This window comes from Takifugu rubripes, chromosome 20 (assembly GCF_901000725.2).
Source record: "Takifugu rubripes chromosome 20, fTakRub1.2, whole genome shotgun sequence".
NCBI lineage: Eukaryota > Metazoa > Chordata > Actinopteri > Tetraodontiformes > Tetraodontidae > Takifugu > Takifugu rubripes.
In genome coordinates, this window is record NC_042304.1 from 4,499,861 (window position 1) to 4,517,133 (window position 17,273).

Genomic DNA, 17,273 nt, shown 5'->3' on the forward strand with positions numbered 1-17,273 from the left:
ATAGCTTTTCAAAGCAGAATTTTTAAAATTCAGACAATCTGATTTCAAAACAAAACATATAAATATTGAATGTGATAATTGACCAGGACAATAATATAGTAGCTGAAAATGTAGCATATAATTATATTCATGCAAACGTGTATATACATAATTGGACAGAAAATAATTGAAATAATAGTGTTTAATCTCATATCCTTATAGACTTTCCAAGTAATGTTCTCATTTGTGAAGTTAATGTTTCCCAAATTTCTTTTGTAGCACCCTTTTCAACTGTTCATAGTTTTATTGTTCTTTAATGAAAAAATAGTTTTAAATTAGAAAATGAGCAGAAAAATGCAGCAGTTTTAGTTTGTAATGTGTAGAATTTGTATTTTTCTTTTCCTCATCAAAAACAGGAGTACGAAGGACACTTTTATGACATTAGACACAATTTCAGAGGACAGTGTTGACCGGTGCCAGTAAATATCCAGATACTGGCCACATCTGTACGCTGAGGCGGGATTTCTACTCTGAAACATTCAAAGGCAGAGAAGATGCTCCGTTATTATACTATATGATAATTATTACTATGCAGAAGATACATGAGAGCACTTAATGTGTGCAGTACATGATTTTATACATATAGGAGCCTGATGGACGTGCGTGTTGAGGATTATAGAGACATTTCTTACCTTTTTCTTGAGTTTTTCAGTGTGCATGTTAGCACAGCAGGGTTGGCATATATCATTAGCTCTGTGAAGTGTGAAAGAGGATAACAATCCTAGTGTTTGGGAAGGTGATCTGAATACAGATCAAGTCTGATTTCGCTCTCTAACTCGGCTTATTAACCAACATTCTGGTTCAGGATTAGAACAGATTAAGCAAATTATGAAACACGGGCTGGTGTTGGTGCTGCAGCCTGTGTTTCCAGGCATCCAGCATCCCACATTAAGCGCAGGTGGAGTCTGATTAGGTCAATGCTGCAGAAAGAACTAGTGTGATGGTCTGTCCAGGAGTAAGACACCCCCCCCCCCAGCCACCTTCAACATCACCCAATTTACTGGCAGCCGATGTGGTGGCCGATGTTTCCCAGGGGACCAATAATAGAAAGACAAACGGGTGTAATTATTAAGCAATGAGCTTTTCCAGTGAGCAGGTTATGCACATCAGCGATGTCAGATTCAATGACAGCGTATGTTTGGCGCCACAGCGCCCCCTGCTGGCAAATCACAGATCACACGCACAGAAGCGAAAACAAACATGGCGCCGTCCACGAACCTTTGATCGTGGGAAACTCGGGGCATTATTAGGCTATGTTTTCTTTAAAGAGGGTCACGTTTATCTGACGGATCGACACATTATCAAGGTAAATGATGGAGTAATTCCGGGAGACGTCACTATGCATCCATTGTTGTTTATACGTGCAACTGCTAGTGCTAACAATCAAAATGACCCAAAACTTGGCGGTCATGAGATTTTTTTTTAGCTATAAGCTACGTATTTATTGCTCATCAAACGTTCTCGATCGTGTTGATGTAAAATGCGTACGTGTCAAGTATGCAGCAATTTTACATTATATTGTATCAACCTACAGGTTAGCCCACGTTAGCCACGTGATTTCTCGCGATATTATAAGTTCTCCGGGCAGCGTCATGTCCAGGCTGGCCGTGGTGTGTGGGGGCTCCAGGGGCATCGGGAGGGCTGTGTCCCACCTGCTGGCTCAGAGGGGCTGCAGGCTGGCCGTCGTCTCTAGGAATAAAGACGCAGCCCGCACCGCTGTGGCCTCTCTGCACGGAGGCAAGTGCAGAAATGACATTTTCCCCCTTTATTAAGTCTTTGGTTGGGAAAACTCGATTGCTTCATTTGTGGATGCTTAGAAAGATTTGATTTGATTTACTGCTGTGCCAATCGAGTTTAAAAGTCAAAACAGAGAGTTTGCACGGCTGCTGCACAACTCCATTGTCATAATTTCATTTTCGCTCTTGGCTAAAGTAAAACGCTTTAAATGATTTATTCTCTCAGACATTCTGCGTCTGACTCCTAGAAGACCATATTGCTCTCAGCTGTGACGTCTCCAAAGAGGAGGAGGTGCAGAAAACCTTTGAAACCATCCAGAAGACCTCTGGAAACATCTCTTACCTTGTGAACACAGCTGGAATCAACAGGTGAGCATCTCTGCGGATGCTGTTTCACATATATTGTCTGGTCCTGCTCAAGGTTTCTTCCTGTTAGAGGGGAGTTTTTTCTTGCCACTGTTGCTTGTTAACCCTGCTAACCCTGGGATTCTGTAAAGCACCTAAAGACAATTTTGATTGTAACAGACGCTACATAAATAAAGATTGATTGATTGATGCACAGTGAAAGACTTGACCTGTGTGTGTGTGTGTGTGTGTGTGTGTGTGTGTGTGTGTGTGTTCAGGGATGCTTTATTACTGAGGACTAAGCAGGAGGAGATGGTGGCGCTGCTTCACACCAACTTGCTGGGCGCCATGCTGACCTGCAGGGCGGCGCTGCGCAGCATGTTGCGCACTGAGGGAGCTGCCATTGTTAATATAGGTGCAGATAGTCGTGATCTATTCATTATCTATTTTTTATTTATCAAATTCAAAGACAGCCACTGACTCGCGGCACCTCCGGAATTAATGTCATGTGTGCAGTCATACACTAGGTGGCACTGTTGTCTTTTACTGGTTTTCTCCGCTCCGAAAAAGTGTAGTATTTCATAATGTTTGGATACGTATTATAAGCTGAGATTGATCCATTTACTAAATTTTGGTTATTCCAGATGATACTGAAGCATCTAATTGTAAAAGTGCTAAAATTCACTGCATGGTGCCAACTTAATATCATTATATTAATACATTTGTTTTACTTTAAACCTGAACCTGAACCTGATTTATATTTAAAGTCTCATCCATTCGCTGACTGAATCCTACCCAGGCCTTCGTAAAATAAACAGAATTGATTTGATTTGATTTGATACTTGACCTCACACAGCAAATGATCCGCTGGCACGACGAGTTTTCACCTCACAAGCGTGACGTCATCACCTCAGTGGTGAATAATACCAGCTCTCCATCTCATTAGCTGCCCGTGAGCGATCAAACCCAGCACAGATGTGATCAGTGCTGTTTATCACTGAGTTTGTGGCAGTTCTATACTCCAACACATCCATCATGCTGTGTTGTTTACAGGCTCTGTTGTGGGTCTGAAGGGGAACGCCGGCCAGTGTGCGTACAGCGCCAGTAAATCTGGTCTGGAAGGCTTCACGCGGTCTTTGGCTAAAGAAGTCGCTTCGCGCCACATCAGAGTGAACCTGGTGGCTCCAGGTACGACACGACCTCGCATCTACTACGTGTTCTCAGCCCAACGGCCCTCTGTCTGACCTTCATCACGTCCTCGTCGCCCTTTCCAGGTTTCATTCGCACCGACATGACTGCTGGGATGAAGGACGCTGACGGGGCTTCTTCCATCCCGCTCGGGAGATTCGGCGAGCCAGAGGATGTCGCCCAAGCCGTCCTTTTCCTTTTAGAGTCACCTTATATCACAGGACAGGTGCTGGTGGTGGACGGAGGACTGCAGCTGGCCATGTAGGTCCACAACACTGGCAACAGCTGGAGGCTGCCTTTTTTATGTGAATGTGACATTTTTAGTAGGAAAACTTGATGACCATCAACATCGGGAGAGAAAACTGGCTCCAAATGACGCCGACTCTGTGTAACCGCCTCATAAAGTGATCCCTGTCTCGCTGCTCCGTCTTTGTGCTGAGTCATTCTGTCCTCTGTGTGTGTGTGTGTGTGTGTGTGTGTGTGTGTGTGTGTGTGTGTGTGTGTTGACTCCATAGTGTCTGGCTCAGCTCACACTTTCGTGCCCCGAGGTCCCAAATTCAATCAGTAGGTTGAACTTTGATGGTTGGCGTCTCTTTTTCCGTGACTGTAAAGCGTCCGCTCCGGATTTCTGTCCCCCCGCCACCTCCCACGGGAGACCCCCCTCACAGCGAGCCATGTTTCCCCTCCTGAGCCCACCTCTGGAGGGGCCTGTCCGAGGGCCAGGCATGTCGGGCTGCAGCTGGAGGAAATTAGAGGTAGTGGAGATGGGAGGGGAGTATTTTTAGCTCTGGGAATGTTTTGAGTGTCTGATTACAGCTGTGGACCTGCAGCGTGGACGGACGGGGCCGAAGGTGAGAGTCGTGCTGCATTCAGGTCCTGTTCAAAATGGTCTTGAGTACGGTCCTTGCTTTGTGCAGGTGTGACCTAAATTTGTGTTCTCAAAGTTTTACCTTGCTCTCAGCATTTCCTTTCTGTTGTTGGGGGTTTTTATTGGACTTGCGTGTCCTCTCGCTTTTACCACTAAGCAGGTTTGGTGACTCATCAACAGAGGTGAAAATAGTTCTAATTTATTCTGCTCGTGTCCTTCTTGCTCTACTCTATAAAGTGGCAGTCCCAGAGTGCAGCCAGACAAAAAGAATTATAATTACAAGTTATACTGTTGGCACGGTTTTAGCTTTCATTACATTTGTAAGGGCAGCACAGTTCATCGTCGATGGAGAAACTTTAGGAATCTGCAGAAGGTTGTCATGACGCCACATTATCAGGCAAAATTTGGGGTTTCAATGGCAGAAATCCAGCTTCAATAGTTCATACGTTACGTTTTTGTATTCATGGTGCATTTAATATCTGCAGCGCAACCGATATTTACCCCGAGATGCTGCGCATTGGTGAAAAAGACCTCACACCGTGGCTTCAGTTAGACTTTTATTAACTTTCATTACCTAAAATAATAGCAGAACATTCCATATACAGGCAACGGTCGGCATAGAAATGTGCAAAGACTGTAACTGTCGGCAGAAAGACGTCTGTGTTCAGACAGATGTGATGGAAATAGCAGATATAAATATACCATCCATTTAAGTGCGTTTCATACACCAGAACGCTCCGGAAAAAGGTTGTTTGGCACTCTACAAGTGTCCAAAATGATCATGCAAAGCAGTTGTGTTTATATAAATCCTAAAGGTGATTTAAGGCAGTAAATATAAAACTTTATGATACAGAAAGATTGCGTCATCGGTGAACAAAAAGGCTGTGCTATAATTTATGTCGAGGTTGTTGGGAGGGATTTCATAAAAAAAATCAAAACGGAGACGCGTGCAGAGAAACCGTATCTCTGGGCGACAACGTCTCAACTCACACTTTAAAATAAGACGGAGAAAGAAATCCTTAAAATGACCTAAGAGGTTCTGCCGTCTCCACAGCGGCTACGTCACCGGCATCCCTCTCACCACACACCCGTCACAGAACCTGCTTCATCCACCATCGCCCACTTCACAGCTCCTTCCAGTTTCTTGTTTTTTTACACCCCAAACTCATTTTTTTACTTAAAAAAACCTCAGTAAATGTCATGTTTGCAAGGCCCGGCCTTTCCTCTGACCTCTGAGCTAACCGCATTCTTTAGATATCCGCCGAACGGGCCCGTTTCAAAGCTGCTCCGAGCCGGATCTTTGGGCAGATCCGGATGTCTGACGGCCGTGCAGAGGCTGTTTGTGTTGCGTGACTGCTGCGAGGCACGAGAGGCACCGACAACTGTACAATTCATCTCCATAAACACTCCAATCACCTTCCAGGTCCAGTTGAGAAGAATCAAGCAAATTCTGTAAATGTGTCGTACTGTAAAAACATGAAAACCGCAGATGTACCAGCTCGGTCCGCCCGCCCTCCCACTAGTTCTGTGTCTGCAGTTCTGTGATGGAGTCACCTTTCTTTTCTTTTTTTATTTGTCTCAGTGTTGCTGTGCTGGACAGAGGTCGTGGGGGGGGTTGTTTAGGGGGAAGGCACGGCAACGCTGCGACCCTCGGGCATCTCCGCCACGTTTACAGGTCGTCGCTTTCCACCAGGCCGCCGGGTTGCAGTGGACTGGAGTCCGGGAAGAAGGCTGCCTTCACGTCCAGGCCTTTTTCTGTCAGGGCGGCGTAGCGGCTGGTGGAGGGACGCACCTTCCTCGGTTTGGGGAGGTTAGGCTGCTGCCACTGAGCTGAGGATGGAAGGTTGAGGGTTGAGATGTGATTTGAAGGTTAGAATTAGGATGAGTTGTGATGGTTGTGAGGGAAAGTTCTCTGAGGGGTGTGTTATGTCTGGGAAGGTCCTCACAAGGATAGAGGTTTGAGTGTGTGTCCAGACTCACTGTGGATGTCGAGACGCGCAGTGCTGGATACAATGCCGGCTTCATTCTTGGCCGACACCGTGTACCAGCCAGCATCTTCCTTTAGAGCTGGTTGGATGATCATGCACAGGTAGCCGCAGTTGTCCTGGTGCATGCTGGGAAATAAAAGGCCCATTGTGATTGGAGTTGTAAACCGGAGCGTTCAGACGCGGCAAAGCGACAATCGCTCACCTGATTCGGTCTGTGTTTTGCGTCAGGGACTCGTTCTCTCTTTTCCAGAAGATTTGTGGGTAGGGAACCCCCGAGACGCGACACTCCAGCCGCACAGGATGGCCCTCGGCCACGCTGGTGTTCTGCAGTTTCTCCATGAACGTGGGCACCTTGTGCATCTCCTTGGCTGTGGGGGAGAGCGCGTGACTGACTGGTTTCTCTCCTCCAGCTCATGGAAACTCAAATCGGGCTGAAGAGCTACCTGCAACTATCAGTTCCAGGTTGAAGGAGTTCTGGCCGGCCCGGTTGCTGGCGATGCAGGTGTAGATGCCGGCGTCGCGGCTGGTCACGGGCTCGATGACCAACGAGTGCACGCCGTTTTCCCTCACCAGCATCTTATGGGCGGAGTCGGGGCGGATGGTCTGACCGTTCAGCTGCCAGATGAGGTCGGGGGTGGGCAGGCCGCTCACCTGCAAGCAGGAAAAGGTTCGATTTTACTCATGATGTGAGTGAAACGCTGTTTTGGGAGTAAATCCACGGTGATGTAACAGTCTGTGGTGCAAATATCACGAGTCACAAGGGACAAATCGTTCTGGAAAGACCCCGGTGCTATTTTAAGAAGTGGCAACATTTTCCACTCGGAAAAACTTTGCCATAAATATTTGCTGTAAATATCCCTGATATTAGAGCTTTGAAGGCTCTCGGTTTCTCTAAACGGCAGATTTGTCTGTCTGGGAGCAGTTTTGAAAGCTGTTTTTGAGAGTGGTGAGGTGATGACAAGGAAGATAAAGCTAAGAATAAAAACAGCCTCATCTCTCTTAATCCAGGTGGCGCGAGACCTCTGATTTCTTCTATTCCTGTGCGTGAGACGCTGCGAGTGCAAAGATGTGATGAAACATCTCGTCTCTGCTGGGTTTGTCTCTTTTTTGTATTCCTCAAAGGAGTTGGAACGCAAAGAGTGGGGAATGTCTGGCAGAGCAGACACGGAGGCTCCTTTGAAAGTAATGCAGTCTGGATTAAAGGGTGGAGCTCAGATGGTTTTCTCTATTACTGTGATTAAAATATTCTCTTTAGTGTGGCCGTTTTCCATTTGAATCAAAGAATAGGATCAGGAGGAGCATGACTCAGCTCACCTACAGGATAAATGCACTTCAGGAATGAACTTGCCCTAAAAGAAGACCTAAGCTATGCAGCTTTATCTGCTATGATTAAATATAATCTAATATAATTTAAAAGTACAGGATTGTATGGGTGAAGCATGTGATCCACAAAGGAAGAACACTTGGTAACTTTCCATTGCTGCATTAATCTCTTCCAGTTGACCAAGCACATCCCGCTGACTTCTCCTGTGAATCTGTAACCGGCGGCAACCTGACGCCTCACTAATCACAAGCGCTGAAAGCGTGAACTTCACCACTTTGTTAATCAATGACGCGCATTGACCTTCCTTCGTCAACCCCGCTCGCCCGTGCACCGGTTTACCTTGCAGTCCATCCGGCACAGGCGACCCTCCTGGACGATGAGGTCCCCGGGCGCCTGCAGGAAGTGGGGGCGGAAGTGACGCTCTTGGATGTTGTCGTTTTCATCGCCGCTGTCTCTGGACCTGGACCTGGGCCTGGCGGAGGGAGGAGGAACGTCGGATTCTCTGTTACTTTTTTCCCTTTAAACTCCGATTTCACGGACAACACATGAACAGTTGCGTCTGGTATTTCCCACTCCGTTCTTTCTCCACCCCCATGAACCTTTTGACCCGCAGGTCCGCTGTCTGACGTCTCTCAGCCCTGTGGCATCACCAGGAAGAGAGAAGAAAGAGACGCTGATTGTGATCCTGATCTCACTCTATCCGTTCACGCACAGAGCAGATTACAGGCGTGGCGCTTGTGATCTGGGCTCTTTCTGTTCCCGCTGTATAAACGAGGTCATTAGAGACCGATGGGAAACAGAAAACAGGTGTTCCTGAACACACAGATCAACAAAGCACCGGCGGTGGTGATTCAGCGCGCAACACGTGTTTGCATAAACAACAGCAACAGCTTTAAACGGGAACCACGCGGGAGCCCAAGCGAGTGCAGGTGGCGTGCAGATGTGCCAGGCGCCCCCCCCCCCCCTCCCCCGCCGGCAGATTGTTCCCCAGGCAGTCACCTGCGCATGTGTCCCGGCATGGAGCGCTTGCTGCGGCCGCGCTGGTTCACGGCCTGGACCATCATCCTGCCGGTGCAGCTCACCCGGCCCTGAGACAGAAGGGAGGATTAGGAGGCGCTGATGCTCCATCACGCAACCAGAAGAGGGGAGGACATATAAGACGTGTCTGGAGACAAATGTTTGACCTTCATACATCTTTAGCGTGAGAGTGACAAGACGATATAGCTTTAAAACGATCAACAGATTATGGGTAGTGAGCCCTGCACTTGTCAGCTCACCTCAGGGTTGCTCGCCATGATGGTGTAGTTGCCATCGTCGTCCAACGAGGCCGCCACGGTGTGCAGAGAACAGGTCCCGTCGGCGTCTCGGCTGATCCTGTAGTGCTCGCTCCTCTTGGAGATCTGTTTGCCGTCCTTGAACCAGTAAACCTGTGACATCAGACGACCTTTGATTCAACTGTGATGTTAAAATGGGTGCAGACGACAGGGGCCGGAGTGACGCGCCGCCCCCCCCCCCCTACCTTCGGTTTCGGGTCTCCGTTGACCTTGCAAGAGAAGGTCACCGGCATGCCCTCGAAGACTTTGTAGTGCTTCAGCTTCCGATCGAAGGACGGCGCCGCGCCCCGTCCTGCAGAGTCTTCGTCGTGCTGCACGTCGTCGTCCGATTCTTCTACCGGGGAACGCTCCAAACGGAACTCGATTTCACTGATGAGCCGCTGCTCGAAGCTGGAGACTTTGTATTCCTACAGGACAACAGAACAAGAAGAGACTCAGACAGAGAGGCTGGGGGCGTGTAATTCACTGGTTTGTGTGATTTAGAGAAATGCGTGACAGACATGTGACAGACATGTTCAATTAGTGGAGGAAGTGAAGAAAATCCCTGATTAACCCGTCTTCATTGTCACAGTGGCAGCTTTATCTCAGCTTATCCGTCTCCCAGTGCCCAGAGGAGCCACTCCTCTTCCTTCTGTCTGACAGCTGTTCTGCTGAACATCTGCAGCTCTGGTGACACGTTGCACGGATAAAGACTCTGCAGCAACAATTAGGACTTGTCAAATGCTGGAGCCTGCGGCTTAAATTGTCTCTATTCTCATCTACATGCACATTATTTTTATAGGCACGAACACGATCGGGGACAGGAAGGACATCCTGTAATCATAGTCAGGCTCCTGCGGTCCGGATCTGTAACGTAGTGACCCTGAAACGTGCGCTGCAGAGCAAACACAGTGCACCATGGGTGAAAACCAGTGCCCCGTTAGGAACAAGCGCCGACATGCTTCGTTAACTGCATCGATTCAGTCACTGGTGGGTTAGAAACACTGTCAATATGTAACCATGGCGACCAGAAGATACATTCCTGTTGCTATCTTTTGTGTGCCATTAACAGCTAAATCCCGCTTCTGTTCCTGCTCCGATCGATGTCAACACGCCACGGCAGCTTTATTCAATGACATTTTACACAGAATGAAGGAGAAAGAGAAGAAAAAACCTTCTGAGGGAAACTTTCCCGGTCCTTCTCTTCCTGTTGGGAGATAAAATAGTGCACGTTGTGATGGTATTGAGCATCAAGCATAATTGTTTTCTATTTACTAGATCAGTGTTGATTCAATATCTAGTGCCACAACATCACAATGGTTCCTGAAGCTACAGCGCCCCTACAGGCACCATCTCGTTGTCACTCATTTACCAGAGCTACGTTCACCAGATTTTGTTTCTAAACCTGGCTTCATACCCACAAACAAGGCTCATTTATAGCCCGATACTGGCTACTAAGTCAGAAACCAAAGTGCATCTACCAGCACGAGAGGACACCTGAACTCAGCCAGTCTCCCCAGATGTGTCTACAAATAACTGGGGGGTTTGAATGTTGCAGACAGTCCATTGATTATATTCAAGCAGTGCATGAAGAATCAGGCGTGTATTTAGGTCTGCCACTTCCATGCTGCTTTATTATGGTAGAGCCCAGCGTGTTTACAGCAACGCTGGCTTCCACCAGTTTGGGTAAACATCGCTTTTTATGGCGGGCTCTGCAGGACTTTACAGTGTTTACGCTCCGCTTTCATAACCAGCCCGTGTTTACAGACGCCGATGTTAATATTCAACCTGGTACAAAGCAAATCCAACAGTCATGGGATCGGAATGACAAGGAATCGGAGGACCGAACACAAATCAGACACGCAACAGTGGGATTAGTGTTAAAAACACTGCTGGTGCGGGCATGTTACTCCCCCTCCAGGTGTGTGGATCTGATGAGCCACTTTACCTGTGTGACGGGCTCCTCCTCTGTGTCCTGTGTGTTTAAGACTGTGGCAGCGTTGTCAGCCCCCAGCAGTCTACGCGCCATCTTCTCCTCATAGGTTAGCCTCTGGAAGCAGGATTAATATGGTTGAGCGGGGTTAGTGCGCACAGCACCACACCAGCGCGCTCGTATAGTGTTAATGTTGGCTTTGATCTGATACGGGGAGCAGGTTATACATGGAAATGAGGCGTCGGGTCAGAAAACATACGTTTAAATACAGTTATGGGGACCGAGTAGTTCAACCGCATTGCTGCAGGGTTCTGTTTTAGTTGTGGAGCTCTCAGGCAAACGTGCGCACGCACCTGCTGGCCGTTGCTGATGCGCTCCTCTTTGAAGCGCAGCTTCCTCTCCAGGTCCTGGATGACAGCATCCTTGGTTCCTTGAATGTCCGAATCGGAGACGGTGCGAGGGGTCTTGGTGACCGAGGACTTCTTGGGGAACGCTTTGCTGAGGAGACAAAGCAGAAGCGCATGTCAGCACGTGCGCTATCTCAGGACTCCTCTTTCCTCTGTGGCTCGAACACCCCCATCCTTATCGGGTCACGTCCAATATGAGCGTTCCAGGAGTGTCTTATCTCTCACCAGTGCAGTAGGAATGCCAGGATAAGAGGGGTGGGGGAAGGGGGGGCACAGATGAAAAATGACCAGCCATGAGAGGACGGTGGAGCATCCTTCATGGAGGGGAGCCCAAAGTAAATAAATCTCCCCGTGGGGCCGCCATTAGAAGAGAGTTCTTCACAACAGCAGATTTTTATCAGCACAAGGTTTAAAGCTAGAAACCCAAACAGCAGCGGATCAAACCGGCGGCCATTTTGGTGAGGATTTCTCCAGCCAGTGACAGTCCGACACAAACTAAAGCGTCTACGTTGTTTGTTACGTAGTGCAGGTGGGTGTGTGGGGGAACTTACACCGTGCCGTTGCCTTTTGGGAGGCCCAGAGCGTTGACTGTAGGTGAGGGGGGGGTGGAGGGCAACACTGAAGCCAGGAAGCTGGAGGCTGGAGATGGGGGGACAGGGGAAAATGGAGAGGACATATCTGAGCGGGCTGGGGATGAGCAGACCGGTGGGGGCGGGGGCGGGGGAGGGGGTGGGAAGTCTTGGGCAGGGCCCGACAGAGAGGATGAGTTAATGGGGCTGAGGAAGGGTGGAGGAGGAGGCGGGAAGGACGGAGAGCTCGGAGACTCCACACTCCCGGCCTTGCTGAAGGTGGGCATAGTGACCCTGCTGAAGGGCTTGTGAGGGGTGGGGGGAGACAGGGGGGAGGACAGGCTGGACCCCGATGAGCCGGACGACTGGGTGACGTAAGCGGCCCCGCCGGGACTCTGCGCGGCGATGAACTGCTTGGGCCTGGCGTAGTTGAAGGTGCTGGCCTGCATGGTGGTGTTGCTCTCTAACTCCTGGAAGGACGGGGGAGGAGGCAGGGGCGGAGACGGCGGAGCAGGTGGGGGCACTTCCTCGGGTGGTTGCAGAGGTGGAGGTGGGACTTCCTGGCAGTCGTCTCCTTCCTGCTGTTCCAGTAGAACCTGGTCCTGCAGCTGTTTCAGCTGGAACGGGCTCCTGCAAAACAGAAGCACCGTCAACAACCAGAACGGGGAGTCCGATGGGCGACGTGGCGCCGCCCCCACACCATCTGGAGCCAGAGACACACAGTTCCACGCTAACAAAGGAGGCTGGATATGCCACTGAACGAATGACCTTCTAACCCTGCTGCTCTCTTGAAGACTGGCGCGGCGGCGACAGATTGTTGTGTGAGTTCTGGGAAGGAAACCGCAGAAACCGGCGACAGAAGCTGATTATCAGGCTGTTATCAGGCCGCAGCGTCCAACTCAGGCTTACTGAGATGCCAGCCTGTTGACAGTGCGTCAAGTGTGTCAAAGAGGAGATAAGCTGTGTGTCCATTTTCAGCAGCGCAGCAGTTTAAACAAATGTGCAGAGGCGGAGGATGATGTAGCGGAGGGGGTGGGCGGGGCTTAGCCTGGCACCGTCAGACATGTGGTCACTGTGTGAGGGCTGCGGCCTGACCCTGAGGCATAGTTCTCTTTTGTTTGTGACAGACGGATTTCATCCCCTCTCTCTCTCTTTTCAACTGCGAGAGGTTTGTGACCTCAGACGGGGTTTTTGTTTTTAAGATGGAGGAACAGACCTGGTTTGGGAGGGAACCTTCAGCTCTGACTCTGCGTGAGCGATGAACTCGTCATGAGAAGCATGCTCACAATGTGCGCTCCATCCCAGCGCTGCTTGCTGTCAGGAGGTCTACCGAGACGACTTTCGCATGCCTAAATCGTTTCCAGATGTTAATAATAACTGGAGTTTTCGGGCTATTTTTCATCTTTAAGAATGCAGGGATCCCCCTCCTCCCCCCTTTAGCCTCACCCCAACTTTTACAAACAACTCCAGGGAGTATTTCTCAAAGCTGACGCTGATATCAAACCCACCAACAGAAACCAGATTAGGAGATCTCAGCCAGTCGCTCCGCGCTTCCTCCTAACTCACAACCTCCCACAGACAGGGTCGTTCCAACAACCTCCCAGGATTCCCTGGAAGTGCAGCAGCACGCGACAGATCCAACACGACCTCGTCCGTGCACAGTTACCTTTACGTTCTCCCAAAGGCCGCCTGTTGGGATCTCACTGAAAAGCTGGAATCGTTTGGCCGCTAGCGGGGCCTGCAGCGCTCCGCAGCAGTTTGATTCCTTTTTTGGCTGTGTTCTCAGGAGCTCTGTGGCCGTCTGCTCCAGTAGAGAGGAAACACGCTTCATTTCCTCGCGGTCTCATCCCCGTTCGTCCAGACGCCCCGGCTCTCTCCGAGAGACCTCTGCAGCTTTTTCGAGCGGGTTGTGGACACCGAAGATAAGCACTGGAGGTGGAAATGAGGCTTGGAAAACGTATTAGCGGGAGTTGGGAGGATGACGTCCACATGAAACTGACATCAGCGACGAAGAAAGTGAAACCCTTCAGCAGGAAAAGGCAACTCTTTGTGGTATCATCCAGTGGCGTCCTCAAGGCTGTGGTCATGAGTGTTTAAAGTGCACTGGCATTCAAGGTGCAGCTAAACAGATTGCTCATTAAACTGGCTCGTTGGTTCCTCCTGCGTGGACATGAAACGTTGCTTGAAAAGGTCAGTTCGGATCGCGTGCGGTCGCCCGGGTTTTATCGCCCATTTCGGGGACCGTACAAGAAGCCATCAGGGTCACTGAGACCCCTCCAGCACTCCAGACCGCCTTAACCACAAAGTGTGTCTCCCAAAACACACACACACACGCACACGTTGATAATGGCTGTTTGATCCCAAACCCTGACCTGCACCACAAATGGCTGCAGAAGCAGTACTGCTCTGCGTCTCTCTCTCTTCTATTGTCTGTCTTTGAAGAGAAGCTGGACTGGGAGGCTAATGTCCCTCTGTGAATGAGCTCCGTGTCTCAGCTGGCCCACTTAACTCCAGCTCCAGCCCCCCTGTCTCTGTCTCTTTATTGCCGTGATGATTTTGTGGCTTAAGGAGGCAAAACATTTAAACTTTCCTCCTTTTTCCTTAAACAAAAATACCTTCCTTGGGCTGGATCCTGTCTTTAAATTCTTTGAAGGAGCATAAATGCAGGATAATAAAGAACCGTGTCCCATTTTTGAATGGAAAACTGCCTTGAAAAGTCAGAGTCTGACAGCAACTAAAGTGAAATTGTCTTTTGCAGGCCAGTGGGTTGTTAGTCATCTACCAGCAGGGACGTCTTTAACATCCATAATAATGCAGGAATGACCACGGTGCGTGAGGAGCTTCATGCTCAGGTCCCCTGACTCTCATGATGGGAGCCATCGGCACGTTTCATCCGCCGCCGTCCTCCTTTCAACTCTTTTCTGTAACAGATGGAGTCATTTTTTATGATAGCATCCAGCTGCAGCCAACAGGGGCTACAGGAACCAGTGGAGGGGACATGTGCTGCAAAGAGAGCGTTCCCCCTCAAAACAACAACACCAGAGGATCAGAACAGGCTCGCTTTCCTGAAGGTTCTTTAGGCGAGATTAGAGAAAAGATATTGAGGTTCTACTGGATGCTCTGGTTTATTGTGTTTACATTACACCTCTGTGTGTTTGCTCCCGCTAACGCCTGCTGTCAAGTAAGTGCACCAAGTTTCCATTTGTAAAATATGATTTCCAAATAGGTAATAAAAATTCATGTGTGTGTGTATGTGTGTGTGTTTGTGTGAGAGAGCAAGAGCTTGCGTGATGCTCCCCTGACTCTGATGCATCATGAGTAAGACCAGCTGGAAACCAGTTAGTGCTGATTTAGCTGTGGCCTGATGGATATGGCCGGAGTTGCTCACCGTTTACCAAGAACAAGAACAGTCAGCATGAGAGAATTGCAACATTATAGTTCCTCCTCTTCCTCCTCCATTATCTGGAGAGAAATCTATACCAGCAGGAGATCTTTCTATATATTCTTCCCAAGAACAGCCTGTTGCTGCACACTATGCTCTCTCTCTCTCCTGCACACACACACACACACACACACACGCACACACACACACACACACACACACACACACACACACACACACAGCCAGCCTTTTATTCTCCTGCAGCTTCTCTCTGGGCTTTTGTTCACTTGTCCATAACTTATATTCGGCCCCTCTCTTCCACGGGTACCCCCACTCCTCTAATTGCACACACCACATAAAACAGAACCAGACTGTTTTCCTTCCCCCCCGCTCTTTAAAACACAGAAACTGAGAGTTTTCCCTCATCCGAGCTCACCCACTTTCTCCCTGCCCTACTTTTTCTTTCTTCCTTTCTCCCTCTCTTATTTCCCTGCTTTCTCTCTCTGGGCTTGTGTTTCAGATCAAGCGGAGGTGAAGAGGGCTCTCCTCAATCAGGCCTCCTTCTCTCTGTCCAACTCAGCCCCCCCCCACCACCACCACCACACACACACACACACACGCACACACCCCACCCCTCCATGGCAAGAATGCTGAAGACATTCTTCTCAGGATTGAAGTGGGCAAGACATCCCCATCAGATGGGATTAACAGCAGGAGCGAAGGGAAGTGGGGGGGGGGGGGGGGCTGGCTGTGACGCTGTGTAACCCAACAGTCTGTATGGTGTTAACTAATCCAGCTGACTCCAGCGAGGAGCTCTGCAAATAACCCAACAACGCCACAAAAACAGTCGCTCCTCATTAGCCAGAAACAACAGTGATGCTTCTTCTTCTCCTCTCTTTTTCAGGACAGCCTCTTCTACCTTTTTCAGGGCCTTGCAGATCAGGAGGATCCCTCTCACAGCCGATTTATACATCGACACGCGAGAAATTTAAAAAAACTACCCCATGAACAGATGAAGCAAACAAGCAGAAGAAAGTTAGAAGTTTGAGCTGTGGGCCGACAGGAAGAGACAAGTTTTACCTTCAGGGTTGTTGAGCAGCAGCTGATAGTTTCCCTGCAGGAACGTAAAGCCCGTTGCACTGCTGTCCTTCCAGGTGTGACAAGCATTTATAGAGCAGAGAGGCCAGACAGTGACATGCTCGCTCGCTCTGACTGCCTGAGTCAGTCGTCTGAGCTCCTCCTCTTCACAATAAACACTGCCTTTCAGAATAAAAGCATAGCTCCCCTCTCATGTTTGCTGAACACAAGTCCCCGTAAAATAAAGCTAAAACACATTTTCACGTATATGGACACTAAAGTTTTATCAGCCGTAATGTGTGGTCGACAACTGAGTTGATTCAGTTTTGGCGGAGTTTTAAAAAAAATTTGAAATACACAAAAACAACAAAGATCAAAATGAAAGACAAACAGCAAATGAGGCTTCATGGAGCAGAATGACAAGAATTTACTTTCACACTTTCTTCCCCATGACTGGTACTCCCTCATTTCTACCACAATTTCTCTGCTTTATTTCTTCTTCTTTTTTTTTTTTTACAGGCATCAATTTGTCTTGAGCCTTTATTCTCTGGACGAGGGATCTATAAAAAGGAGCAATTATCTGAGGAATTCTCACAGTTTCAGGTGACACAAAATTAATTGTGTCCATTGTGAGGCAACATTTGAAACTTCCATTTGTGGAAATAAAATCCACAGGCGCTGAGCTGTGAGTCCTCAGACACCTTATCTGGGCCTCTGTGACTATTATCTATATGTTGAGCATCAGGAACAATAATGGTTTCCTGTGACACGTTATTGGCCCTGTGGACCCGTTTGAGGACTGGGAAGAGCAACCGTACCAGTCAGTGTGTGGACACTCCCAACATGGCTCTGGTTTCCCTGAAACAGCAGCCTGCTCCCTTTCTCAATGAGAGAAACCTCCGTTTTTCTGCGATGAAATAATCGCCCTTTTTTGGGGAATCCATCGTTTCTATTTTTGCGTGTAATGGCTCTATTTTTAGACCCTGTGTGTGTGTTTTCCAGGCGGCTGATGAATCACAGCAGGTTGATGGGAGGCTGGAGGCCTGGAATCCGTGATGCTGAGAGTCGAGGTCAGGCAGCTGTTAGCTGGGGGTCTGACTCACT

The 17,273-nt window shown here is 49.0% G+C and overlaps 2 protein-coding genes across 4 annotated transcripts in view; one reads left to right on the forward strand and one right to left on the reverse strand.

Annotated features, from left to right (window-relative positions):
• The first annotated feature begins 1,188 nt into the window (after positions 1–1,188).
• cbr4 (carbonyl reductase 4) lies at positions 1,189–3,733 on the forward strand. Its single transcript, XM_003973840.3, has 6 exons — positions 1,189–1,345; positions 1,574–1,776; positions 2,024–2,144; positions 2,399–2,535; positions 3,174–3,308; positions 3,395–3,733. Exons 2-6 carry the CDS (start codon positions 1,632–1,634, stop codon positions 3,571–3,573), a joined length of 717 nt encoding a protein of 238 aa, XP_003973889.1. The 5' UTR covers positions 1,189–1,345; positions 1,574–1,631; the 3' UTR covers positions 3,574–3,733.
• Positions 3,734–4,717: 984 nt separating this feature from the next.
• The window catches only part of palld (palladin, cytoskeletal associated protein), a 37,018-nt gene continuing 24,462 nt past the window's right edge, over positions 4,718–17,273 (reverse strand). For 2 of the 3 annotated variants that reach the window (XM_029827906.1, XM_029827905.1), the window contains exons 10-20: positions 11,693–12,340; positions 11,088–11,232; positions 10,750–10,851; positions 9,008–9,229; positions 8,766–8,915; positions 8,488–8,576; positions 7,828–7,960; positions 6,608–6,815; positions 6,367–6,532; positions 6,157–6,290; positions 4,718–6,006 (exon numbers count right to left, since the gene is read on the reverse strand). In XM_029827906.1, coding sequence (XP_029683766.1) covers positions 5,846–6,006; positions 6,157–6,290; positions 6,367–6,532; positions 6,608–6,815; positions 7,828–7,960; positions 8,488–8,576; positions 8,766–8,915; positions 9,008–9,229; positions 10,750–10,851; positions 11,088–11,232; positions 11,693–12,340 — 2,158 coding nt within the window. In that variant the 3' untranslated portion in view covers positions 4,718–5,845. The remainder of the gene's footprint in view (positions 6,007–6,156; positions 6,291–6,366; positions 6,533–6,607; positions 6,816–7,827; positions 7,961–8,487; positions 8,577–8,765; positions 8,916–9,007; positions 9,230–10,749; positions 10,852–11,087; positions 11,233–11,692; positions 12,341–17,273) is intronic. The other variant, XM_029827907.1, reaches the window with a different exon arrangement.